At 40.8% G+C, this 27,742-nt stretch overlaps 1 protein-coding gene across 1 annotated transcript; it reads right to left on the reverse strand.

Moving 5' to 3' along the window:
• Positions 1-1,709: 1,709 nt before the first annotated feature.
• On the reverse strand, positions 1,710-27,564 carry ADGRG7 (adhesion G protein-coupled receptor G7). Its single transcript, XM_050893303.1, has 16 exons — positions 27,456-27,564; positions 23,570-23,677; positions 18,837-18,968; positions 17,932-18,041; positions 15,512-15,667; positions 14,902-14,993; positions 14,466-14,584; positions 14,268-14,381; positions 12,372-12,532; positions 10,769-10,918; positions 9,339-9,451; positions 7,173-7,537; positions 5,505-5,586; positions 4,343-4,504; positions 3,165-3,321; positions 1,710-1,934 (listed from the first exon to the last, which is right to left on the reverse strand). The coding sequence occupies exons 1-16, from the start codon at positions 27,562-27,564 to the stop codon at positions 1,710-1,712; spliced, it is 2,355 nt and encodes a 784-aa protein (XP_050749260.1).
• Positions 27,565-27,742: the final 178 nt, after the last annotated feature.

Consider the following 27,742-nt stretch of genomic DNA (forward strand, 5'->3'; position numbering starts at 1 on the left):
AATGACCTTCTCTGCCTTTTCTGGAGCAGTGGTGGTGGTGAACTTCAGCCTTGTATCTGATGTGACTGCTCTTTTTTGAGGCTTATCAATGCTAGAGAACACTTATTTTCTGCTTCATAGAGAGAGAGCAGATTTCTAAGAGACAGAAAAATTTTCAGGACCGCTGAAACACTTCTATGAAGACATTCAGAAAGTCTCATGTACGATGCCCAGTGTATTCAGAGGTGCTATCCCTAAATGTTCAGCCATCGCATTTGATCATGCCCATGACCTTATTTGGAGCAGCTCGGAAGTTTTCAAAACACACCACATTCATTTTCAGAAAAAATGAAAGCAGGAGGTAAATCTGACCACACTTCTTAAACCAGATTATTTAAAATTCAACATGGTGTTCTTATTTTATTAAAACCAGAGATGGCAAATCATACAAATATATTTGTTCAGAGAAGAGAATAAAGAAATACAGTTTTTAAAAATTACCTGTCTAAATTTCTTAGGCTTTTTTTTCACACAGGAGAGAATGGAATGAGTCAGTATAACTGTTCCCATTCGTTAGACAAGAACCCACTACAGTGGGCCTTACCCCTGTGCTCAGAGTCACGAAGTGGGAAGAGCTGCTTGCACTTCACACACCGGTTGTGCTCAAGCCACCATACACCTCCTTCCGTCAAGGTACTCTCATCTTCCCGTACTCCTCACTTCAACATCCAGAAACTCTTCTCCCCTCTCCCTTTGACATTGCTTTCAACCTTTTTGTACTAAATAATACTAGTAAAAGGTGGACAGAGAAGGGGAGGGTTTATATTTACTTATCGCCTAAGTTTAGAAACCAAACTCTTAATGCCTAGATCAAGGGACCCCTCTTCCAAGCTCCCTGTAAAGCCAAAGGACAGAGAGAAACGTGCAGCCCAGAGTCAGTTCAGAGCAGGGTGCAAACTGAAGCACTCCAGCTGCTATTCTGGTAACACCCATCCGCCTCTGAAAGTGAACATGCTTCCTAGCCCACGGTAATGCTGGGGCGATGTGAATAGGACCTATGTTACATATTTACAGAGAATTTCTTTCCTAGCCAGTTTCTTCAAGCATCTAACTTTTTTTTTTTCTTTTTCTCGTATGAAAACAGAATATTTTGTCTAATTACCATTTACAATAAAGAAGTTTTAGCTGGGAAACTTAAAAGACCATTGTAAGATCCAGATTTTCTGTATCTGTTACCAAGCCAACATATTATAGAAGTAGTAAGTAGAATTTGGACCCACAGCGAACAAGAACTGTGCTGTTTGTTGATTTACCTTTTGGTTTCTAATTAAATTGAAATTGTTCTTACAAAAGGGATAGGAGAGCTACACTGCATAGGCTAGGTAAACATGTTCAACAGGCCTGAAAAATGAGAAGGGCATAAATAGAGCAACTTCTATACATCTATTCTGTAATATAAAACTATAATAACCTCCGCTCCTTTCAAAGACCTTCCTCAGTGACATGCAGTACAAGTAGTGTCAAGAGGATCTAGCACTGCATTGCTGCTTAACAATTGCACGGGCTTGCTGGCGTGTGGTCCTGCTTTTGACTCCTGATGGTCTTGGCTTATGATCTATTTGGAGCTACCTGCAGTTGGAGTAGTGTGTTCGTCATTCAAGGTACCTGTGAGATCTACATAAAACAAACCATGAAAAATGAGGGATTGTATTTCACGCATTTACAGGTTTCTAACTCCAGTTAGGGAAGGTAGACAAGGAAATATTCTCTGAAAAAGTCTGGGTTGATCTGAAGGTTTCCTGTGAATGTTTTGCAGGCTGTGATTTTGAAATGTAGTAAGTTTTTGAATGCAGATACAGTGGTACCTCTGGCACCCAGAAAACAGGAAACACTTCAGAAACTTTTTTCTTGAAGATTGGTGATCTGAAAGTGTACAGAATACAAATCTGAAGTCCCTGTAGAGTAAATGAAAGTGTGGGGTTTATGTTTTGCTGACAAAACCAAAAAAGATTAGTCAATATTATTTCAATATTATTTCAATCACTTGAAAAACAACCACAAAACAATTTTCAGTAACCACTAACAATGACATTAATACCTTGAGATAAAAGAAGTACTTTCAATAGGAAAATTGTTCCATGTAAGCATGGATTTGCAGCTACAGTCGCCTCATTTGCACATTGTAATGGATTAGCTACCATGTCTCAGGATCATATTTATTACCCTCTGCTGGATAGGATGAAGGTAAGACCTGCTTGAGCATGCCATAAACATTAAATGTGGCTGGTGTGCCCTATCAGCACTTCAGTCAGACACACACAGAGAGAAGCAGGACTTCAAAATTTCTATACCCATTCTTCTAAATTCTCATTTCAAGGATTAATCAGGAGTATCCTGGGTTAAAAAAAAAAAAAAGGCTCATGGTTTAAAATAAATGGATCTCTGTTCCCTGTTCATGATTTCGGTTTTACATCACGGGTATAATTCATCCATCAGTGTAGCAGTAATCACTTCAGGACTTTTTGCACAGAGAGTTAGCAGATCTGATCCCCACTGGTGTACAGGCCCTCAGTTTTCAGTGGATCAAACTGATAGTAAACAACTTAATATTTGGGGATGGGCAGATTTTCACATATTTCCAATTAGCTGTTTTGCAGAAAGTATTCTAGTGGTGTAACAATGAAGGGTCCATTACTCCAAGTACTTCATACTTCATATGCCCTGTATGAATATAAAGCCAAGAATCCAGCAGGGCCGTGGGGAAGAAAGAGGCAGGCACTTTCCTGTAGGCTTTTATCCAGGATCATTGTGAAAGGTCTCAAGCCAGGAAGCTCTAGTTACTTCCCTGGGACTCTTTTCTCACAGCTGATGTGGAATTTTTTTCCTGATATTCATTCTGAATATAATTTTATATATGATTTGGTATAAGAGAAGCCACTCAGACAGGAAGGTCTTTTCAGTGGTGACCTTGAAATAAAATCCCACATTGATTTGCAGAATGGGAAGAGTTTTACGAGTGACAGACCAGAAGGATAGCATCCCTTTCTGAACAAAAATTCTAAATCCCTATAACTGCTTTCCAACAAGTTCCCAGGCTATACCAAGCTATAGAACAAATGAATCCAACTCTTTTTTTTTTTTTTTGTTATCTCAATTATTAGTCTCAGAATTGCTAAATACTTTACCTGGGTAGCATTCAAAATGCAGAACAGATAGCTGAAAACAAGACTGGTTTCTTCATGACTTATTAACATGAGGTAGCCTATCGTCCAGGTGATTCCAAGCACTACTACTATAGAGATAGTGCCAATCATCTTTTTAATAAATGAATCCTTTTTATTCCTAGAAACACACACAAAAAAGTTATTAAATCTTTATACCATTTAATATCTTTTTGAGCTTTAAACTTTTTATTTATTCAGGGCTGTATTGCAAAGATGTGTTATTCAGGTGAGTTGAGAACATACACCTCCTTACATTTGTTTGACGTATCATCCAGAGAAGAAATCCAGAAAAAGAAATCTAACCAAGTTTGTCAGAATAATCTGTGTTTGGAGTATGTAGCTTGAATGTATCTTTCTTTAACAAAAAAGTGAAGTTTACCAAGGCAATAAGAAGCATTGAAAATTAGCATGTTATGCTGATTATATGCTTTTATATATATGCTATTATAAGCTTCTTAGAATGCTTATAAGTTCAATCCAAATGTGCTTAATTTTCAATATAAGAATAAGCTGCCAGTGAAGTTTGGATGTCCAGTTTCTCTCAAGCCTGAGGGGAGTCAGAGATAAGGTATTTTCTTTGCTCCAAGCGTAAAAAGTGTACATAAAAGGAATGAAGAAATAGTACAAAGTTTTGTTGAACAGATCAGTTTTGTGGGATTAATAAAAATTAAAGCAATCTCCTTTTACATAATACAACGTACACTGCAGAGTTTGTGACACACAGCCTGTGACAATACATGGAGTGTTGATGTAAAACTGAGCAAGTAAATCTGCTTCAAAGCTGCTAGAGAACTGGCCTGATGTTGAGATGCGCTGAGAAATTCATAATTCTCATTTGGCTGGACCCAGCTCTGCTCTCACTTAAATGGATTTAAATTGGGATAACCTTCATTGAAGTCAAGCTGAGTGACACTGCAGCCAAAAAAGGGGGGCAAAAGCCTGATTCATTGATACGCACTTGAGCAAAGCCTGACCCATTGCAACAACGGAATTCATTTTCTGACTGCTTTAAGTATACATTTCTTTAAAACAAAAGCTTCTGTCAAAAATCTGAGTTTGTGACAAGAAAGTCCGAGCTGGTGACAAGAGACCAAGGAATACATTTGCTGAAAGATCTGAGGAGTCCTGTGCCATCTCACCTTGTCAAATCCTTGTTCTTCTTCCATATCACAGAGACACTGATCTTGATGAAGATGATGATGTTAAACAGGAGTATGAGTGCCACTGGCAGGAGGAAGGACCACAACATGGGCTTTTGCACACTGAAATTCTGATTTTGATCCAGTGCTGCAAGCCAGCAACTTTTAATATAAAGAGAGGCCATTTCAAAAGATTTGTTAGACACATTATTCAGAATACCAAAACAAAGCAAAATAATATTCCACTTTTCATCCTGAAAAACCTCATAGGGCTTTCTAGGTCTTGTTAACCTATCTCTGAAAGGCAACCATTCCTTGAGAACTCAGGGCTTTCAATCATGCTTCTCTGGGGAATGCAAAATGATTTATCAAACAAACTGCATAGAGAAATATAATAAGGTGCAATATAGCTAACCAAATAGGTATCTGGCCACCATATGCAAGTTTATCTTTAGAGTATATATTATAATAGAGCTAAAGAGTAATAGGGGAGACCTAATGGACAAAGGTTGAAACAAAAACAGAGGCATCTTCAGGAGGACAGGGTTATCCTGCAATTATCTTTACCTCTTTTTTTCATTGCCAGATAATCTCAAGTTAGAAGTCAGTGCTCCCTCAATGAGTATCATAAGATGGCCACCATGTGGAAGGGGGTTTGTGTTTACGTTTCCGAAAGTCTGCCTTTGTTCTGTATCATCCACTATCACCAAGGTACATTGTAAGCCTGATAGCCTGCTTTGGTATGCGGGCACTCAAATAAATACCAGTAACAAAAACATAGGGTAAATAGGGATATAGTTATGTTGGCCAGAAAGATTTTAAATCAATGGGAGGATTAAGTTTAGGTACTGAAATGCAGTTATGCGCTTAAATGAAGGTCTTGAATTTCAGTTAGGCTAAGAGCGTCTACAGCTTCCATTTAAAGTCACAGGGGATCTTGCAGGAGGATTCAAGGCAGATGTAGATCCAGTACCCTAAATCCTTAGCGAGGAGAGACTGCAATTCCTTATAGTGAATGTTTAGCTTGAGTGAAGAGTTTTGTTTTCTTTTAAGTACTTAGATATACAAAATAGTATACCAACAATAAATCTAGAATTGTATTAATAATAAGCCATCACAAAACGTGTGGGATAGCAAGTGTTGTAATAATACATGAACTTACAATTCTTCCTGTCGGTAGTTTAAAGCTTTTCCTTCTCTGTAAGTAGCTCCAAGTGTTATTGCAACTACTATAGCAGGGATTCCTAATTAATAGGAGAAACATTAGCAATTTATTGTTCAGTTGCATAGCAGTACCTCCCTTCCACACAAATAGCTTCTTGCCTCCTAAAATCCATAGATTTTAAGAGCTCTGTTTCATCTGCCTTGCACTAAGCTAAGTGGGTTTTCTGTAGCCTAGAGAAAAGGCAGGACTGAGGGTTGTGAGCACTATTTTTCTGAGGACAGCTCATGTCCATGACTTGCTGTTTTTTGCCATTAAAGAGCCTGAACACAGCTTCCAGAGACAACGCCAATGGTGACAGAGCAAACTCCTTCCTGTGCTGTAGCTGACTCCCTCATCACAGCTGTGCAATCCTACCCTCTTGTCAGCAGTGAGAAACTAATTTAAGAAAATTCTGCACCAAGCACCATTAATTTTCATACCAGCTTGATGCAGAGTGTAACTTTTGCCCTCTGAGAAGCATGGCAGTGTGGGCTTGCCTCCTTGATGCCTTTGCTTCACTTCCATGTCTCCTGCCTACCTGTTCGCTAAGCAGCACGTCTCATGGGAGGGAGCCTCCTGCACAAGTTTTTATCTGGGAAATAAACATGCTTCTTAAAGTCTGTTCCTCCTTCAGCCCTAATAGAGATCTTCCAGACTGCCAAGTGTTTGCTGTGCACTCAAAGCAGATCTGAAAAGCAGTGAGTCAGAATCATGCTGTTTTGGACACATGTAACTAGTCACAGGACACAGTGAAGAACCTAATGCTGTGCTATCGTGCGAATATACGTGGAGCACAGTGACGCGTAGCTAGACAGCTTTTGCGGAACATTTTCTGGCTTGCACATGCAGTCGAAATTCTAAAAGTTGTAGAGGAATTGCCTCTCCCTCCACCCAAATGCAAAACATAATAATGAAACAATCAGGATCTAAAACTGCTTGGTAGATTCCATCAGAAACAATACACCACACAAGCTGAATACACAACATGGAAAAGGCAGGTATTCCTGTACACTGTATTAGAAGAGTTTCTTGAAGGAGGCTGAGATTTTTACTTTACCTAGTGGGCACCTGTCTGCATTCTTCAGTCCTCCAAGTAGTTCCGTTTCAACTTGCAGTGTTGCTGCTAACTGCTGTACTGACTTAAGAATGTGCTCTTTGCTTATTAATAAATAATATGTAACAAATAATGTCAGTCACTCCTTGCTTTTGGATGTATGCAAGGCTCTGGCTGAGGTCATGAGGAATCTCAGAGGTATCTAAATGAAGAATTTGAGTCCATATATACAATCACCGTATCTGAAAGAGTTTTTACTTAGTTGACAGAAACAGATTGTTGAATGCCTTGATTACTGTGAAAATTTCTCCCGCACACAACAGACCTATGTTGCTGTGCTAGTGAACAAGCTATCAGTTTCAGTGCCATATCAGGACAATGAAAACAAGCTCAGTTTATACCAGTAGTGTGAGCAGCAACAGGAGATTATTTATTAAATCACATTGCACTAAACCAGAGAGACACCGATTATAATTGCTCTCTACTGACCTCCTATCTTTACAACTCTCCCTGAATGTACTATGTACTGATACTTTGGTAAGAGTTGCCATATATACGACTTTAGATCTTACCCCATCCGATTACTGACATGGTTACAAGGAAGTGTCCAGGCAGGGGCTTCATGGCTCTAAGCAGCAGTAAGTACAACTGTGCAGAATTGAGTGCTGTCCACATAAACGTCACCAACAAAAAATAGTGCAGTAGGACAGCCACGGCTGTACACCAGGAGTCTGCGGGAGGATCTACCATGTCAGATGTGAGTAAGGTGTTACTGGCGGTATCATAAGGAAGGTATTGCTGGTAGTAGCTGGTGGTATCACTGCTGTGATTCCTGGCATTTTGGTTTTCAATTCCAGAGATGAAGATGATGTTAAAAATGAGCATAGAGAAACAGAGACTCACTAACATCCATGTTACAGACGACTTTCGAGTTTTCCTATTGGTAGGAATACATTTAGGAGAAAAAAGTAGAGCAAAATAAGAAAAACTGTAAAATATTTCCTCATTTCCATTGATATTAAAAGGAAGCTAGAGTGTGCAGTCTTTAATACAGAGAGAAAACAAAGCAATAACTTGTTTGTAGAATTCTACACCGTCATTACTCTCAGACAACTTACCAAATCCATCAGTTTTGTCTGATTTCAACTAGAACAGAGAATACCCAGCACTCTTTAGGACTGGGCCTTTTCCAACAGCAGTTGGGATGCATTTTCTTTTTTCCACTCTGCTCGTTTTAGAATCCTTTTCTTCAGTGTTAAGAGGTGAAATAGTGTAAGACAAGTATTTCTAAACACTCTTCAAGGTACCAGAGAATAATAAGCCTCCTCTTCCAAACACTGTCTTATAAATGCACTTAAAAGGCAGAGTCTGGAAGCTCCTACAATCTTAAATACATTGACCTTGATGGAATTGTTCCAAATCTACATTAGTGCAAGCAGAATGAGAAACATGCATTTATCTATGATAACTACAACTCTGTTGGCATGACTTTGCTCCTTGTTCAAGGGGGAATCACATGACACCATTAGCCCTGGGCATGTCCATCAAGGAAGTTTGCTGCAATTGTATTTGAATTAAGTCACTCACAATAAAACTGTAGTACAAGCAGTGTACATAGCCTACATTGCTGTATAATCACAGTGCTTTGAAATCATCTGTTCTCTACAGACATTTTATAAACAGAAGGCAATAGAGTATAGAAACTATTAAGTAGGCAACAGAAAGCAGAGTAACATTTAAATAGGATAGCAAGAAGAGAACATATATGCTTCTACATGAATGCTAAAAGTCTAAGCGATAAGACAATGGGCTGAAATGACTAGCCTTAAATGAAGACACCAGCGTAACAGGCATATTGGTCACTGGCTAGAAGATAACTGATTAGACATTGTAATACCAGGGTACAGGGCATACAGGAAAATAAAAAGGAGGTCATGCTGGTGGTGGAATACTGTTACACATTTTTAAAGCCTAGTATTAAGTGAGAGTAATGAACTAAACACCTCAACGTGTAGCGTGGACCAGTGTAGCAATAAGACAGTGCTGGATCTGTGTTGTCAGCTGCCTGGCCAGGGTAGTAAACAGAGACGTCAGCGAGGCAGTGGGGGACATGAAATGGAACAGAAATGGCAGACCGCCCTTACCCCGTGCAGATGGGACAAATGTCACTCTGGGACAGTACCCAGAGATTAGACATGGTGATGGGAGCCCATGGTAAAAGGATCAACCCTTGACTTGATCCTCAGTAGCACACGCTGCCTGCTTTGTTATCTTATAGCTGGTGAGCTGCCCTGTCAAAGCAATGGAAAGATTTTTCTTGTCAGCGGCCATGCCCAGTGTTTCCTGTGAAAGGCTTGGCCTTTTACCGTACTGGGCTCTTCCATACTGTGTTATATCATTTCTTTTCAAAGCTCACATTTTTGAAGGTGGCTTTATTGAATAATAATCATATATATATCTCCTCACATTAAAAGATTAACATTAACAGAAAGGTTAAAGTTTCATCTAGGTGAGTGGCATGGCTGAGACATCTCGTATCTGCACTTTAACTAGTAAGCCATACTTACTTCCCAAGCTATGTTACATGATTAGCTCTTTTTTTTTAATATTATTTGCCGGTCAATTATATTGCAATATGTTCTAAACTGGCTACTCTTTTTGTTTTCCTCAAACTATATACAGAGCAAAATATTGTAACTTAGCGTAAAATACTTGCAGTTTTACATCTTCACTCTTACCTAGTGAATATTTGAAACAAAATGGTAATGACCAGACCAGCCACAGACAATCCAACACCAATGTAAGAAATATACTCCAAAGGCTTTGCATATTTATATTTGATCTGAAAGGCCTAGAAAACAAATTGTATCAGTTATAAGATGAGAAGAGATAACTTTCTTTCTAAAATTTGTGTTTCTAGTTGCACATATAAACAAAAATGTTTTAGTAAAGTTATGACTGTTGCTAGCCACTGCCAAAATTTTCAGATCACACAAAATTATTCTGGACATCAAAACTAGAGAAGCTTGTGAAGAACTCCAAAAAGAGACTTAACAATGTCAATCAAATATTTAGCAAAATAGCAGATTAAATTATTCATAGAAAAATGCAAGGTGACACAGACTGGAAAAAGTAGCTTTAACTTTTCATACTGATGTGCATTCTGAATTTTGGCTTCTTAGGATAAGGTCTAAGGTAAGATGTTACGAAGAATTACAAATCAAAACCAGTCTTTGTTTGTATAGTGACAATAAAGCAGCAAGTAAATGTAAATGTATACAGTGAAACAGAAAATACTGTTGTCTTTGCATAAACAGATGCAAGTCTTTTGTAGAATATAGTCATTTTGTGCAATAAGGACATGCATAAGATAAAGGGAAATACAGAAACAAGTAAATATTACAAATATGGAAATGTTGTTCTATGAAGACAGAGTGAAAAGAAACTCTGAAATCCTGGCACTGCTGTGTCAGGGACCAGAGATATGTGATTTTACCCAGGGAGTGTTTTGTTTAGAGAAGCTGAAACAAATACTAAAAGAATGACAAATGTTGGAGACAGACAGTCATTCCTAAATAGTTTTGTTAGTACAAGAGGGCAATATATAAAACTTAATGGTAGCAGGCTTAATATTTACAGAGCAATTGCTTTTTATAAACATATAAGCAAAAGAAGTAGTTAATGCTAAGTACTTTGAGTTATTTACCCAGCACAAGGCAGTGCCACAGCTAGCCCAGATCCCAAGCTACTCTACTGTGCGTCTTGGGGCACATCAGGCTTTAGACATACGCTCATTTAACAACCAGCTGCAGCAATGGAGGTGCAGAGCTGGAGGCTACCACAGCTGAGCAAGGGGAATGAATTGTGCCAGCCCTTGCCTGCTGCCGGGGTGCACAGGCAGGTGGGCACAGCCACAATTTGTGTCAGAGGAAGCCAGGACTCACCAATACGTTCGGCTTTCCAGCAGACTGGGGACAACTCACATGTCCCAATTTGCCAGCTCTGCCACAGGTCAGAAACAAGTACGTGGGGACATCTTAAACTCCTGTGCCTTCTAGCTCAGCATGCCTACGCCCTTACATTGGCATGCTGGTCTTACAGTTGAAAACAACCAAAAAAATGAAAAAGACCCCAAACTCTTCCCATTCAAGAAAGGACAAAGCCCTACCATCAGGACAGCAAAATTAGTAGTGTGATTACACCTGCATCTCAAGAACTGGTCTCTCCCTTTTGCACAGCCGGCGGTGCTCCAGTCGTTGACAGTGTAGTCCCAAAAGACACAGGCGTGATCACGCAGCTGCAGTTCAGATGTGTTGTACTGTGGATTGGGATTGCAAGGAGAAAAAGTGGCTACAGAAACGTAAACAGATATGCACCAGCAAACGGCATGTACTGACAATTATCCTCTGAAAGGGGAGCTGACAGCTACGAAGGGATTTATGGGGTTTCCAGTAAACCTTATGAACAATATCAATAACAGCATAATTTGGCATTTTGAACTTACTTTGTGTGCCTTTCTCAGTCAAGATTGCCAATGAAATTACCCGTTTCTGTGAATTATTCAGGTAATTACAGTTCACATGCACACTGACTAGGCATTAAACAACTGCCAAATGAATTCTGCGTAAGCCAAACAACAGCTTTCAAATATTAGTAGCATTAAATTACTGCCAACCAGAGCTGAATCCACACTGTAACAGGAAGCACACAATGATAAATGTCGTGAACCGTCCCTTCCCCTCCTGCAGCACAGCAGTGCTCGTGCAGTCATATGTCAAACGGCATACAGTCATTTTTGGACAACATACTTCTGCAGGGTACTGCAATTAGAACTGCTTTTTAATAAGCAACGAGCAGCTTGAAGTGCAAATAAGTAGTGAAAGCAACTATTCACTGTACTAAGTAGTTCAATTAAAAATGAGGAATAAAAGTAGGAGTAAAAAAATCAATTATAAGTTTGTTTCAGTGATTTCCTTAGAAATGACACGTGTTTCCCAGATCACTTAACTGTATGGCTCCATGGTGACGATTACTGATCTATCATATGCATGTATTTGAGCTTAAAACCTTTGTTAAATATTGTAAGAAGAAGCCAACTACTGTTTTCTGGAGAAACCATGCTAAACATGAGTACACATTATCTAAAAATTCAGTTATTTGGGCAAGTGGGCACTCACATAGAGCATTTTCTGCAAGAAAGCAGTAACATCTGGAATCAGTTCCTGGGGGAGAAAGTCAAAACAAAACATATGATGATTTTAACTGGAAGCAGGAGTTAAAAGATAGTATGAAAAATGAACACTCCCCACATTGGTAGGTGTATTGGGCTATGCGAGTCATGTTGACCTTTTCTTGTTTTCAAAAATTTTGATAGTCTTCTGGAAAGAAAAATTGTCTTCCAGGGACCTGGCTTTTTTCATTCTTGTTTTAGGACTAATCTACCCTAGGACAAATCCACTATGGTATACCTGTAACTTTTTATGCAATACTTTTGCTTGCAAACGTCCTAGTTTAGCAGTACTGAGTCAGTAACATCAGGTGTCAAATACAAAAGTTGAAAAATGTTTTCTATGCCACGTTATCTAAATTCCCTTCACTTATGTCACCTACACATCCCACAAACTCTCTCAACTGCTTATTGCCCGAAATCAACACAGTATGCCAAAAAAACCCCCTCTGCTTGAGTCTCTTCCCTAAGTCCTGAAGACAGGTAGTAGGGCAAGGGCAGCCTCTGGTTCAAACTGAACATGGCATTTCTTATGGAGGCTTACCTTGGGACTGAAGGCTATTTCAACACCACTGGTTCTTCCACCATCAATGTTGCCAGAGACGATTTGTTTAGAGAAACTACTGCGACTCTGATAAATCCGTGACTGGAAGAGTTTGTCATTTTGATACAGGACAAAGCCAACTCTTCCATTGTCTGATGAACCTTCGCAAGGCAAACAGAAAAGTAGGTATGGATAGCAGATATCAGAGAAGCTGGTGCCTTTGAAGAAGCCTACGCTATGCTGTTTCACCCATCCAGTATTTACAGCAGATTTTTGTTTAGATATTTATTTAGAATCCATTTAAGAAGTAGAGAAGAGCTTCTCTCCCCATGAATCTCAAGAGAGTCATCTTCAATTTTTGCTGAGGTGGAGTGTGAAAATAATTACTACCCTTCTCTTAATTTCATTTCTGGGGAAAAATACTGGTAATGAGGAAAATAATATCCTAAATCCCAGTATATACACACACTCCAAATGGCCAGGCTTTTAATAACACTAAATAAGAAATAGTAACACCAGAGACATTTACAGTTAGTGGGAAGTCAGAGGATAAAAGAGGTTGGCTGGACTTTTGCCTTCAGATCCAACTTTTGGACTCTGTTTCTTTTGCACTCTTCTACCAAATTAGATTTCATCTAAAAGTGATTTAAATCACTAGTCTTAATTGTTGCTTAAGTGAGGAAGAAAAAATCCTGGTTTATATAATGGGTTTTGTTCTTGATTTTATACTTTTTATTTAAGATCAAGAGAGACTGATTTGATCATCAAGAGAGACTAATGTAATTTTATATCTACAAAATGTCACAATTGTGCACTTAATATGGAAGAAATTAATTTTTTTTAAGACAAGCTGTGCATTCAGTGTACCTCTCTTGAGGGAAGTGTTATGATACACAGGCTTTTATGGTAAAGGCTTTAATTACATGATCACACTGTTTCCACAGGATTGTTGTCTGAAACAGTGAACAGAAAGGACAGTGACGAGTTAATGAGCTATTCAGTGTTTTTTTTATTGTCACTGCTGGGTGCGTGGGGCTACCTGATTTATCTCTTCGAGCCTTTTCTCACCCTGGTGAGAGGACTGAATTATTCATTTCTCTCTGGGCTTGTATAGCAATGATGTTCAGCATTATGATGTCTAAGCACTCCACAAACTTCCCCTTCGTTATACTCTTGTGCTGTGATGTCTTAGTGTTACTGTCACTATACAGAGAGACTGAGGACAAGTCTGCTGGTTTCAGGTGCCCAGTCTGAAACTCTTGTGATTTTTAGCATGTCATAGAAATGCACATGTTCAAAGTTCAGCTCCCTCACACCCACCAGCTTCTGCAACAAATGAAGCAGAGGAACTATAAGCTGCCTTTTTTTTTTTTTCCTCCTGGGTGACACCAATTTATCCTCCAAGCACTGCAGAGTTTAAGTAGTGGACATCTGGAAAAATCCCATATGACCATGCCATTAAAGACTATCCCAATATGTAGGTGCGAGGATGTATATGTCCTCGCTGACACCTGACAGTAGTAGTAATTTTAGTTGATGTCTTTGGATTTCAGGCAAGATATGTATATACTAGCTCTTGATCTTGGTATCTGTAGAGGTATGGTCAAAGATTCATTACATTCTCAATTTTAGAAAACAAAACAAATGAAAAAGTCCCAAACACCAAAAGCATTCTGGCCATTACATGTACATGTGCATTAATCTTAAAATTTAAAATAAGATTATCCAGCTCGTTTGACATGTGCATTTCTTGTACCACTGTGTGGCATCAGCATGCATAAAAAACAACATGTAATTGTTTATATTGGCTAAGGGGTTTTTTTCCAAAGGAGATTTTTAGTGAATATTCATTCAGAATTTTCCCAGGCGCAGTTTTCAGTAGGAGAAAGAACTTACTGTTTTTTATAATGTTGAACAGTATCTGAACTTCAGTACTGAGGTCACCAGTAAGCCCAGGGACATTTTCCTGTATTTCTAGTTTTGTTGACTGGTAATATCCCAGTGCTGTATCTGCAAGAATTAGTAGTGGATGCATTAGGATTTATGGTACATACCGCCTTGTCCAGGTAGATCCAACAACACACACAGACTTACCTCTCTGTGCCGAAAACAGAATCGTAGAGGAGCTTAATTTCAGTGGAGCAGACTGGATTGCAACGTTGGGTTGTGAGATGTTGCCAGTCAAAGAAAATTCCTCCATTGTTTTTGTGAGGCTGCATTGAAATAATGAGTGGGATAAAAGTTACCATTATTTGTTAATACATGGCTACAAGTTCAGTTTCTGAGCTTCCTCTCTGATTTGGTTCTCCAGCGGGAATTGCTCCTCATTCCTTATCCTCATCGTTTCTCCAAAGCAGAAAAATCCAGCCAAAATTGTTTATGTTGGTATAAATCTACTGAATCAATGAAACTGCATATTGGAGTTGAACACTAAAAATGTTTTGACTTGTCCATGAACCACTTTCATCCTGAAACAGAAGGGAAAATGCAGTTTACTACATCTAAAAAAAATGGCAAAAGCTAACATTACCTTGTTGTAACATTGACAAGATTATTGTGGTTGAATTCTGTTTTGTTGGCATCCAAGAGTTGACTCACTGTAGCCATTACTGCCACAGATGCCTGAGACAAGCAGAAAAAAAGGCAATGTTCAAATGCAATTGAAATAAATCACCCCATGTGCTACATAGTGGATGGGCAAAGTAAGAACACTTAATAAGCGTTGCTTGAAAGTACACACAACAGAGTAAACAAAGTACAGGATACCCTTAGAGAGAACACAAGCTTTGCGCCAGTGGGTTCATAAATACCACACTTTTATTAATTTAGACAGTAAGGATTAAATTATTAACTTAAACATCAAATGATGCTCATATTAGAATTTCAGATATATGCAAGTCTAAACAGCTGATAAGAAACAAATTTACACTCAGCTCTGAGAACTGACCCAACAGTGATTCCACAAGTATGCACTCAAGGCCACTTAAATAACTCTGCTAAATGGCACAATGAATGCATTTGGTTGTGGTGTTATGTACAGTTAAGAAGGAGAGCGTTCCTTCTGCTGGTAGAGAGGGGACAGAATTGATATCCCAAATATTAAGCCACAGAAATCTTATTTTAGTCTTAATAAGTCTCACCTGAGAGTCTTCTGGAACATTTGGCTTTTTCAAAATCTGCACTGCAATGTTTGCGGCAGCAGAGATGTTCTGTGTGGTCAGTTGGTCTGGCATGGAGGTGAGGATTTGAGTGTTACTTGCAATAGCTGAAACATTGCTGGAGTCAGCAGTTTCAACCTGTTAGGAAAATGCCATTCAACAGAAAGAAAATGAGAAAAGGAAAAGGAGTCACCACTTTTATAACTTTCTCACATAAAATCAAAATATACAAGTAATTGGTGGTCTAATTGTTTCTGTCCGTGTCAAGTACGTGGCATTTGCAAATTCTCCCTGGGGGATGATTTCATGGACTCACGGTGTAGCTTGGGTTGGAAGGGAGCCCTGGAGGTCCCCTAGCCCAGCAGGGCCGGCTGAGACCAGGCTGCTCAGGGGCTCACTTTGAATATCCGCAACCTCCTTCAGAAATCTGCTTGTGTTTGACCAGCAGCAAGGGGAAGAATTTTCTCTTATCTAATTGGAATTTCCCGTGTTGCCACTTGTCTCCGTTGCTGCTCATCCTAAAACTGCACATGTCAAAGAAGAGCCTGGCCCCATCATTCTCCACACCTTGCCGTGAGGTAGCTGTAGACAGCAGCAGGACCTCCCCTTTGTGTTGAGGTCATTGACCTTCTGAGTCTGTAAACTTCTGTACACCTTTCACTATTCCTTAAATGACCAGAATGGGATTTTTTGAAAAGCCATCAGAGGAACTTGAGAAATGTCATCTGGAATGATCGTGCTTCTCAACACAGTGCTCATAACCTGTACCGAGAACATTATCCTCACTTCAGTACCTTGTATATAGTGTCAGCTTGGAATAAATGTAGAAAAAACAAAGAAAATATTCTGGTGCTGGAGATACTAATAAGAATTGCTAGAAGCACCGGTTGTGTCCAGTTTGAGTCAGTTAGCACTTAATGGGTAAAGCGTAAATGTTTATAGTATCTTAAGAGTCTAAACACAAAAAAAGATGAGGCATTAGCTGTATGTTATATGAAGGTATAGCTAGGTAACAGTAAGACTTAGAGATGGAAAATCTGCTAATCATTAGGAGAATTTCCTTTGTAGGCTATGGAGACTAGGCTAAGAAAGGTGAATGTGTTGCATAGGGAGGAAGGAAATTTGCATTTATAATTACTGGAGATGATATTATTTGACTTGAAAACATCTGCATATGCACCATGAACAAACAATACATCGTGAACGCCTATTTTCACTATTCTTACTCCTGACTTTTAGCATGACCTTGTATTCAAAGTAAATATTTGTATTTAAGGGGAATAACATCCTTTTAAACCTGGGCTCTGGATCACTGGCATGAACACCTCCTCCTCCCATTTCCTAGCATTCACCCTTGCACCCCGAGCTGCCCTAGGCTCACTAGATGGCAGCACGACACCACAACTCGTAACAAAACCCCAAATTACTAATGGCAGCAAATAACCTTATGTTGCAACCTTATGTTGTATCTTATTAGCGTTAGAAATAGCTACTACTAATATTATATATTACTTTAGAGAAGATTTCGCATTTGAACCATTTAGTGAAGGCCATGTACCAGGAAAATATAATGTTGAGCTCAAGGGTTTCCCATCAAAGGATCCGGGCAGGTGAAGCATTGGGTTGAAGGTACAATAGTCAAGCAAAAATGCATGATGAAAGGGACTTCTCTTATTTAAAGGGACAGTAGCTGGTCTCTTTTTCTCTTTTTTTTTCAATTGGGACTAGTGATAAGGAAACGAAGCGCAGAAGCAGAAGAAGAGAAGCAGTCACTGTCTGTAATGTGCTTAGTCATGTTCAGCTCTGCATGTTTTGTAGATATGGCAGAGCTAAGCCTTAAAGCAAGGCTTAGGGGTTTATGGATTTTATCAGGAAGAGTTTGTCATTCATACAAAAGAGTTTGAATTTGAATTCTTGAGGGACAGAAATGTTTTGTCCGTGTTCAGCTGATCACAGGACTGAATGGAAAGGCTGTGCTCTTAAGCCTTCCTAACGTGTCAGTGTCAGCATCACTTCATTCCCTCATGCCAGTCTTCTCCAAAACCCTTCTACTTTCTCCCTGATTTGGTATCCTGGGTCGGCATCGCCTCCATTCAGAGATGTTTGCTGTGAAGTGGGAACCTGACTGAGGAAATTGCAGGCCAGTTAAGAAATATGAAGTGGGATGCTGTGTTCAGGCAAAACCAAGCAAAATAAAATAATCACCGTTGGAAATTCAGGCCATTTGCAACACAGGCACATGCCAAGAATGCCACTGAAAAAGGCTTTGGTTGTTCATTTTGCTTTCTGCAAAGTTTTAAGAAATGTAACACATATTTCCTGCCTCAATTTCATATCACATTTTTTTTTCCTTGGGATGATGCAGAATCTCAGACACTGTTTAAATAGTAATTTAAGATTACCTGTGATGCTAGGGAGTCCAGATTTTCATTACAATTCAGAATTTTGGGGAGTTCTAAAGTAGGAGTTCTCCCTTCTCTGGAGCACATCCGGATTGCTATTGAAGTGTTGCCTGTAATTTTGTAAAAGCAGAAAGATACACATTTAGTACAGAAGCACTCACTCACAAGCACATGACCTCATTGGGAATTAAAACTGTACTGTGGGTGTGACACCCTATCCAGTGTTACTTTCTGTTTGCGTGTAAAATATTTGTCTTTCAGTTTTACAAGTGACCATCAATTATTTAACTAGTTATTGTTCTTTTTAGAACATGTGTTTTATACTCATATATACAATCTTGTCAGAGTGGCTGACATTATTCATGCCAAATTCAGATAAGTTTAGTTATGCTAGAGCTGCAGAAACACATCTCTTAAACGGGAGGCGCAGGCATCAGCACTGAGCTATCAGAAAGACTTTTTATCATGTCCTGAAAAACATAGTTTATATGTCGTGAAAGAAATGAAAAGGGCACGTGGAGCAGCCATGCAACACTTACTCCTCTACAAGGTCTCTGAAAGCTGAGACAGTTCATGGAACCACAGTTGATGGAAAGCTAAATGAATCCTAATGCTAAACAGTAGGATATGAATAGATTATTTTTCTATCAAAAGGCTGTTCAGGAGCAGAAATTAACTGACTCTCAGCCCAGTCCCAGACAGGCACGGATACAACTCGGCGTGCGTACCTTAAATTATCTGCATTTGGGGTAGAAAGCTGTGTGGAAAGGTTTGCACTCCTGCTGCCTGAGCTATGCTGTTCTAGCTTCAAATGCCAACCTCTCATCTCGTCTAATAATCTGACATCTTTCACAAACCTTACATTTACTTTTGGGAAGTAGAAGTGAAAGGAAAGAAACACGTACCATTCACAGTATCAGGTTTGCATTTTTCTTTGGAGTTGCCGTATTTACCCACTATTATCCACTCAAAAGTAAGGTTTTTTATAATGCTTTCAGAAATGTTCACTGTGTAAGTACTGGCTTCACAGAAATTAACTGCACAGAAGGAAAAAAAAACCGTATATCTAGATCAAATATTTTTAGTACAAGAACCAATTTTCAAAAATAAGATAGTATTGAGACAATAGAAGCTCATTGAATCTTTTGCCCTAAAGGAAATAAAAGCAGTTGGGTAAATCTTGTCTGAACCCAAGCTGATGAGGGGCTACAAGTGATATTTATGAAGTCACTGAAACCCTAAAAGCCCATACTTTTTGTCATCTCTCCTATTTTCACTGCTGTGGTCCTAGAAAATTTGTAAAAGATTATAAAGCTTCACTTCCAGAGTCTTGTTACCCAGGCAGAAATCAGCTTCGGTAACCTAATGCCACAGAATACAGCAGGGGGCAAAAATACACATTTGCTCCAAATGGGATTTGGACAATTAATAGGGGACAGTCCTTTGGTGACTCTGAACCATGATGGGTCGGATGCGGCTTCTGGTGCAGGAAGTCACTGCCCCGCTGCCTGCTGGAACCAGACGGGGTGGCCACCCCAAACCCCACACCTTGTCTAAGCTCCTGGTACTGGCTACATCTAAAGGCAGGATGATGAGCTCAGTGGACCCGTGGCCTGACCCAGTACGGCAGCCTATTGCATTCTCATGTCATACCATACCGCTATAACTTAACACATACTTACCTTGCAATGCTGCAAACACTTGAAAAAAATACAGCAGCACACAGGCAGAAAATTTTTGCTTGGTGTTAGGACTTGCAACATCCTGTTTTTGCTAACTTTTGCTAATTCGGACCACATTTCAGCTGACTGTGTCCCATTAGCAGGACTGAGTCAAAGAACCATACTTATGGTCGGGGTCCTGAGTGGGGCTCAGGAGACCTGGAGTGTTCTCCGTGTTCTGGCACGGGCTTCCTTGCCAAGTCATGTAACTTTCTGTGGGTCTTATTTTCTATAGGGTCTCGGTTTCCCATGACACAGCGGTACTTTCTTTCAATAGAAATGGTTATGAACAAATAAGGACGCATGACTCTGCAAAGATTAGGTCTGCCTTATAGCACCATAGCTGAACCTTGCTTTCCAGGAGGTGATTAGCAGGGTGAGGTGTCTCAAAAATCTGAGGTTGGCAGGAACCTCTGAAGGGCATCTAGGCCAAACAGAGGCTCCACATCCTGCCTGGAAAACATGTTCCAGTGACAGGCAACCTTTCTAACCAAAACATTTCTCTTCATGCTCAATCTCAGCCTCTCAAACTGCAATTTATGACTGCTGCCCCTTGCTTTACCGTCTGGTGCTACCGAGAAGAGTTTGGATTCAATGGTTGATTCAACTTCGGCTCAGTTAGCTGGAGGCTGCTATTAGCTCTGCCCTCAGCCTCCTCCGCACCACACTGAACAAGCCCAGCTCCCTCAAATGCTCCCTGTAGGCCACCTGCCCTAGGCCCCTCACAGTCCTCACCGCATCCTGCTAGACCCTCTCCAGTTTCTCCAAGCCTTTTTAGCCTGGGGTGCAGGGGGCAAAACTAAGCATGTATTTCCTGGTAGTGCCTCACCAGTGCCAGGAAGGGGAGGGTAATAGTGTCTGTCAACCAGTCTCCCTCCACGTAGCACAGCTGCTCTGCCTTATTTGCAACGAACTCACACTGTTGGCTCATATTGAACTTGGCATCCACCGTCACTCCCAGGTACTCCCAGCAGGGCTGCTCCTCAACCAGCAAGTTCCTGGTCTGTACCAATGTCCCTGGCACAGAGATCAGCACTCGACCTTGTTGGACACTGAAGTTTCTGTTGACATGATCCTCAGGTTTCTCAAGGTTCTTCTGCATTGAAGCTCTGCCATTAACTGTGTCAACAATACCTCCGCCTTGCCCCAAGTTTAGTACTGTCTGCAGATTTGCTGAGAGGGCATGCTGTGTCGTCGTTCAGGTCTTTGATGAAGACATTAAATGATACTGGCCCTAGTATCGACCAGCAGGTTCATACTCTACTTTTACAATATTCCAATCCAGTCACTGGTCACTACCCTTTGAGCTTGGCTGTTGAGTTAATTTTCAACCCAGCTAATGGTTCATTCACCCAACCTGTACATCTTCACCTACCAAACAAGAATGCTGAGGGAGATGGTGTCAAAGGCGTCTCTAAAATCAAGGTATATTACATTGTTGCTCTTCTGTTGTCTGCATAGCCAGTTATTTCATACAGAAGGCAGTCAGGTTGGTCAGACGTGATTTGCCCTTTGTAAATCCATGTTGTTCCTGATTATCTTCTTGTCTTTCACATGCATGGAAATAGACTCCAAGAGGACGTGCTCCATAATACTTCTAGGGCCTGAGGTAAGCTTGGCTGGCTTATGGTACCCCCAGTCCTCCTTCCTGCCTTTCTTAAAGGTGGGCATAATGTTGGTCTTTTTTCAGTTTTCTGTGGCCTCTCTTGATCACCATAGGTGACACATAGCAGCCCCACAGTGACATCGGCCAGGTCTTTCAGCAGTCTTGAATGAATCCTGTCTAGACCCATGGATTTGAATACTTTTGTGGTGATCCTGCCTTCCTTCTGACAGTTAAAAGCCAAGAATAAGTTGCTACATTCATGCATGAATACATATGCATTCATACATGAGTACCTATTCAAGCTTTATTTTTTATCTTTCTAGTTATTCAAGCCTTGATCTGAAAGTATTTTGGGCTGATTTATATACATATCTATACTACTTGGTTTTGGACTTACAAAAGAGAGTCCATCTGAAATAAAATTGTTTGGTGCTTTTTTCCCCACTGATGCAAATCGCAAATTATTGCAAATATTCTGACTTCAGTAGCATTGCTCCGGAATTTAAAAAAAAGACAACAAACAAACCACAAGTAGGAAGAAGACCAGGCCCTTTGTCACGATCTGTGAAGGAAAGTAACTATGACATAATGTAAAAAAGGAATGAAATACGAGCCAAGTGGAAATTTTCTGTCACCATTAGAACAAAAGTAATTGGTTTACAAAAGTTGTCTACCCTATATGCCCTGCTCTCTCCTGCTGGCAATAAACCAGATCACCTCCGCTATACCCTCAACACCTGGCTGCACTTCCTTCCAGCTCCCCTAACACCTTTAGCACTATGTTCCCACACTCTTTATGCCCCATCATGCCTCAACCCCCCTCACCTCTGTGTCCTACATCCATCTTTATATTCCCAATACATAAAATATACATCTTTATTTTGTAAGCTGGTGGAGAGGAGACAAATGTCATGGGTAGTTTAGAGCTATGCATCTTAGTGGCTAGACTGGATTGGCTGGCCACATGGCCCCCACCTCCTCACTGCCGGCATAAGTCTCCTTGCCTTGTTCTCAGTGAGGTATTTACAGGATTGGTCTTCTGTACCCAACTAGTGATATGTGCAAAACTCATAGGATCTCAAGACCTTTAAGACCTGTAACCATCTAGTGGATTTAGTTGAAACTGGTCAGCAAGTTAAAGTTACCAAGGAGGTGGAACAACAGACAGATGGGCAGTATAAATGTTCCTCAGGAAAACAGAGTAAAATTCAGATTTTGTAAATGCAATAATGTTTGTTATTATTTCAGGTTAACGATGCCTGTCCAAACATTCTTACCTCATCTATTCTTTAAGGCAATTCACAGCAAATCAAATACAGAATACCAGCGGAGTGAACACAGGGAATTACAGTGTCATCATAATGGTTTGTTTCCAGTGCTGAAATCCCAGCCATGATTATTTTATTTAAGCCAACTTCTCTGAAACATTTTGCCCAAATGTTCCAATCCTTCATGAACCCATCCAATCTTGTCGTTGTCTGTTGGATGTGCTACCCATCATGTCATAAGAGAAATTACATGGGAGACCTGAAGTTTCCATCTAGCTAGCAGCCTTCACCAAGAATATTTTCCTGGTTAAGCTGCAGATCTTTTGACATCCTTCTGACCAAACATGTAAGTTCATTTGACAAAGGTGCAGCTGACACATGATGGCACATCCGTGTGTCACACTGGCCACAGTGTGGGTTGTTGGTTTGGAAAGCGTGAGCTGGGGATCTTACCAGCTCTAGAGATACTGGGCCTCAGTGAGCCAGCACCCTCCCAGCATCAGCTGGGAGCACCCGCTCCAGTTACGGCAGTGCAGTGATGCCATGCTGTGGCAGAGGGGACTGAAATGGGAGTCAACCAGGCCAGAGCTATGCCAGGTGTAGGAAATTTGACTCATCCAAAACCAGTGCCAGTGGCAGCAGGAGCTGAGGACAGGCATTGTCCTGCAGGGTGATGAGCTGGACGGTGTCCCTTAAAGACTGGCAGATCCAGACACGGCAATACTGGCCACTGGGATCTGAACCAGATTTTCAAATCACTGTGATCTTCAAACAGAGGAATTCAAACAAAGGCCAAATTGGCTAGAAACAGGCCACAGACAGTTGAAACCTGTAATGTCTTCCCCAGATATATTACTCATTTGAAAGAGTGACAGAAGTGGGTGAAGGATATGGCCTCACCTAGAAAGAAGAGCCACGTCACTGCTTGCGGATCTGACCCTGCTGAGCAGGTCTCAGCGGGGGGGGGAAGTTCAGGGGCCTCCCAAAGCAGAGGGGTTCCCAGAAATGATGCCAGCTGCCCATGCTGCCTGGCTTGTACTGACCTATCTCACAAAGAGATCCCACCCACTCCTCTGGGCACACGCAGGCTCCATCCCGACAGACGCCACCATTGAGGCAGAAGCACGGAGGTACCATGGATTCTGTAGTGTCTGTGTAAATAAAGAATCAAGATATAAATATATTCATTAATATGTATGTAAAAACATGTATCTATAATTTGATGAAGGAAAGAAAAAAACATGATTTATTTGAAGCTTCAACTAAAAAATATTCAACTAAAAAATATATGTGATCCACAGTCTCGCCCATGCACTCAGTCGCTGGTCCCTCCTTGCCCCTAAAACCAATGGCATGAATGTGGGGTCAAAGCTTTCAAACATGAATTTGCATTCCCACAGCAATGTAGGTGGAAACAGTTTTGTGCAGCTGCTGGACGAGCAGGAGTGTTGGTGTGGGCCTCCGGGCTGCCAAAAGCTCAAGCTGTTGAACCCGTGAAAAGCCCAAATTACTTCTGCAGGATTTCACAAGAGCAATAAGGCAAAACAGGGCCACAGATTCCCAGTGCTTGAGGGACCTGGAACTGTAACAAGGACATGCATAGTCACACATCCAACAATCAGACAGAGATACTCTGATTTAAGACAGGCATTATAGGATAAAGCAGATAAAAACGCATGCCCCAATCTCAGGCATAGCCTCTATCCACACTCCAGGACACGTGCTGATCTTTATTCTGTCTTTTGGCAGAAACAGTGGGTTTTGTTCAAAGTAGTCATTGCGCAGGCTGCTGCAGCTTCAGAAACAAAAAAGCACAGTATAAGCAATAGCAGAGAAATTGCAGATCTTAGAAATTTCTGAATATACCATGGTATTTGCTGTGTTTGTCAAGCTCTGAAAATGTTAAGGTTTCTTAAAAAAGAGACTGGCAAATCTTGAATGGCTAAGGGGTATTCTGCAGCAGAAATTGCAAAAGGGAAGGAGTTGATGGACCTCAGGCTCTGAAAGATGTGTCCAGGACCTGGGGGATCTCCACGGACCAAGGTTTCCTGACAGTCAGTCTCACCCGGTCCCTAAATGAAGGATGGAGTTGGAATCCCTTCCCATAAGGTTCATGGTGGAAATTGTGCACCTGTGCACTAGGTGCAGTGTATGCCTTGAACTAATGCAGAAAACTGGAGTTGAGGACTGCCATTTGATCTGACATTTTAGTGCCCATGTTTTGAGACGCTGACAAATAGAGTAAAGCCAGAAAATTCAAAAGTAAACAGTGCTGCCAGGAACACATGTGCTATTTTATATTTCTAATGTTCTCACTGAACTAAAAAGATTGCCTAACTTCTTACTCTTTAATGGAATTCATATAACTGGAAGATTATTGCAAACTATAGGGGATGTGCCACGTGGCGGGGGTAATTCTGTTCTTGGCACGCATCACTCAGCTTTTGCTCATGTTGTTGCTATTTAGCATTTGTGTTTCAGGCTGTCTCAGCTACATTACAGCCAGATGTCTATGATGACAGTGGAATAACATCTATGTGTCACTAGGTAATGTCTTCGCTAGCCATCAGCTTTTCAAAAAACATTGTCTCTCCATTTCTCTCTTACAGAAAGAAAAAGAAAACTCCTCCCGCAATTGAGATCTGGCTGGCCCAAGCTGAGCAGCTGCAGAGAACTGCTGTATCTGGGGGAGCTGGGTGCCTGCTTGGGCAGCTGTTGCCCCATTGCCCAGCAGTGCTGGCTCACCTGCCAGGCACATGCGTGTGGCCCAAGGGGCCACATGGCAGAGGAGTGACACCGGGGCTCAGCCACTTGCTTTGGATTGGGAGGCTGGGAACCCACAAAATACTGGGGAACCTGCAGCACAGCTCCAAGCCTCTGTCTTACTTGGTGAACGCGCACCCGAAGCAGCCAGGCAGAAGGTGACACAGCAGGGTAATCTGGCACAGAGGATCCCAAAACCAGGGAGGGAGCCGCACTTCCCTGCAAATGCACAGACCCTGGGCTGCCTGCCAAGCAGCAGGGCAGAGGAGCGGCTGGGGCAGCCTCGGGTGGGAGCAGCGGTGGCGGCGCTTCCACAGCCGGGCTAGGGTATCGGGGTCTGGCTTTGGCACTGTTAGTCACAGGCTGCAAAAGGAGTGTAAGGAAAAGGAAAGGTGAAAAGGAAGACAGGGCTGACATTCCTTTGAAAGCAGTAAAACAGAAAAGAACAAAGCTGTGGGGTAAAAAGTCCAGCGTTTGCCCCTGGAGGTGCAGACACAGCTGCCACGCAGCCTGCGCAGCAAAGAGCAGGTGCCAGCAAACAGCATCAGCCTTACCTTTGCCTTCCCCAAAAGAGTCCTTCTGTAACAACAACATGATGCTCACAGGATCTGTTAATGCTAGTCGAAACTGTGGCTCTATTTAGTGCTCCCTGGTAACCTTTCTTGGCCTACTGTTCAAGGTGTCATGTACCTTTGTAAAGCGGGGTTTTTTTGCAGAGGGAAGTCTGTGTCTTTCACAAATACAAATTCTTGAGCTGACTAATGGAGTCATGTCTACCCCACATGTAGTAAAACTCATTAGGCTCCAGTAATTGTGGCATTGGCTTAAAATCATGAGGTTCTTCTGGTTTTATTTTAAGATGCAGAAAACATCATCTTTTTATTTGTCTTTGGCTTTTAAGTTTTGCAGACATTAATCATCTCAAGAATCACACTGATTTTGACCATTCTTGCATAATACTATGTCATCATGAACTGTTGGGGTTTTTTTAATCAAACATCATGGGAACTGTTAATGCTAATACTTGTGGTTAAAGTTTGAATAAAGAAGAAACACTACCACTATGCACGACAAGCAATGCATCAGATGGGCAGGAGGTATTCTCCATCCCTGAAGTAGCTGCAGTTTAAATCCAGTTCCTAGCAGCTCATTTGCCTGCAGTTGTGTAAATCCTAGGCATAAGCAGAGCTATCCCCAAGTTGCACTGAGAGTTAACTCCCCTCGCATCTGGGTTTAGCTCCATCAAGTCAAACAAAACGCTGGGCATATACTTATATTAGCAAAGGTAGATTATTACTGACGTACGTTAAATAATTGCTGTTTACTTATGTGCCATTTCTTGGGCTTGGGTGTGTTCCCTCCCTACAAACATCTCATAAATCTCTTGAAGTAAATATAACCTAATGTATCCTCATATAAACTTTTCCCTAGGCTTCTTGGTATGCGATCATATCTGGCTCCCTGCTGGACAAGCAGCCAGGAGTATCTGATTCTTTCTATGAGTTTTGAATATAGGTCCATGCATAATTTTGTATCATGTCAATATAGTGAGTATTTTGCTGAGAGGAAACACTGACCAGTTTTCCGCTCCAAGTTTGTGCACAAAAGTGTCTTACAAGGCTGCATTGACCTGATTTTCAGGTATAGAATATGCAAACCAATATCTCCGATATTCTTTCAACAGATTTTTCTGTAATGCAAGTTGTAATGAAAACATGAACAGGTGCTATACAGCATGTTTTGCTTATATGCATGCAAACATCTAAACATATGTAAAGCTAAATATTTCCTCTTTAAAACATAATTTACTAGACTAGCTAGAGGTTTATTTTTGTCTTTTGAAAAATAAATCAGATTTCTACTGGAAGAGTGAGAAAATTTCAAGACATTTCTCAAAGTTCTATCAGAGGAATCATGTACAGTGTAAACATGTTACAAGGAAAATACTCCAGAGATTGTTTGCCGTCCTATTCTGTTTTACAGCAGAATGCAAAGTCTGGGGTACTTCTTTAAACATCGGTGTAAGAAGAAAAATGTTTCCACCTAAGAAGCATACAGCATGGATGTAATAATTTTATCAGCAATCATGTTTAAATACTTAAGGAAAGGAAAAAGAACTCAAAGAGCTCAAATAGAGCTCAAATGGGGTAGAATTATATTTCTTACCTGTTTTAAATCTGAGGACAAGCTGCCAAATACACAGCGCCCAAAGGGTCACAGTCACTACACAACAGGTAATTCCAACCAATATTCTGTCCCAGTGGAGTGAAGGCATGTTGTGGTGCAGACTGTCTGCTCTGCTATAAAATGGTATCATACATTCATAACCTTGTGATGGATAAACCATTAACTACTTGTCTACTGCTAAAACTTTAACCTTTTCTGTTCCACTTAGAAAAGAAAGAGTTTTGGTGGAGAAGTAGCACACCATTATTTCTATCATTTTCCACCTG

This window comes from Gymnogyps californianus, chromosome 1 (genome assembly GCF_018139145.2).
Source record: "Gymnogyps californianus isolate 813 chromosome 1, ASM1813914v2, whole genome shotgun sequence".
Classification (NCBI taxonomy): domain Eukaryota; kingdom Metazoa; phylum Chordata; class Aves; order Accipitriformes; family Cathartidae; genus Gymnogyps; species Gymnogyps californianus.

Bases quoted from the DNA above. Each gene is read 5' to 3' on its own strand.
- ADGRG7 (XM_050893303.1), bottom strand. From the start codon at position 27,564: ATGCCTTCACTCCACTGGGACAGAATATTGGTTGGAATTACCTGTTGT. The intron at 14,382-14,465 runs GTAAGTCTGTGT...TAATTCTTGCAG, and splicing joins TCTGTTTTCGGCACAGAGAG to ATACAGCACTGGGATATTAC. The intron at 5,587-7,172 runs GTAAGATCTAAA...CCTATTAATTAG, and splicing joins CATGTCAGTAATCGGATGGG to GAATCCCTGCTATAGTAGTT.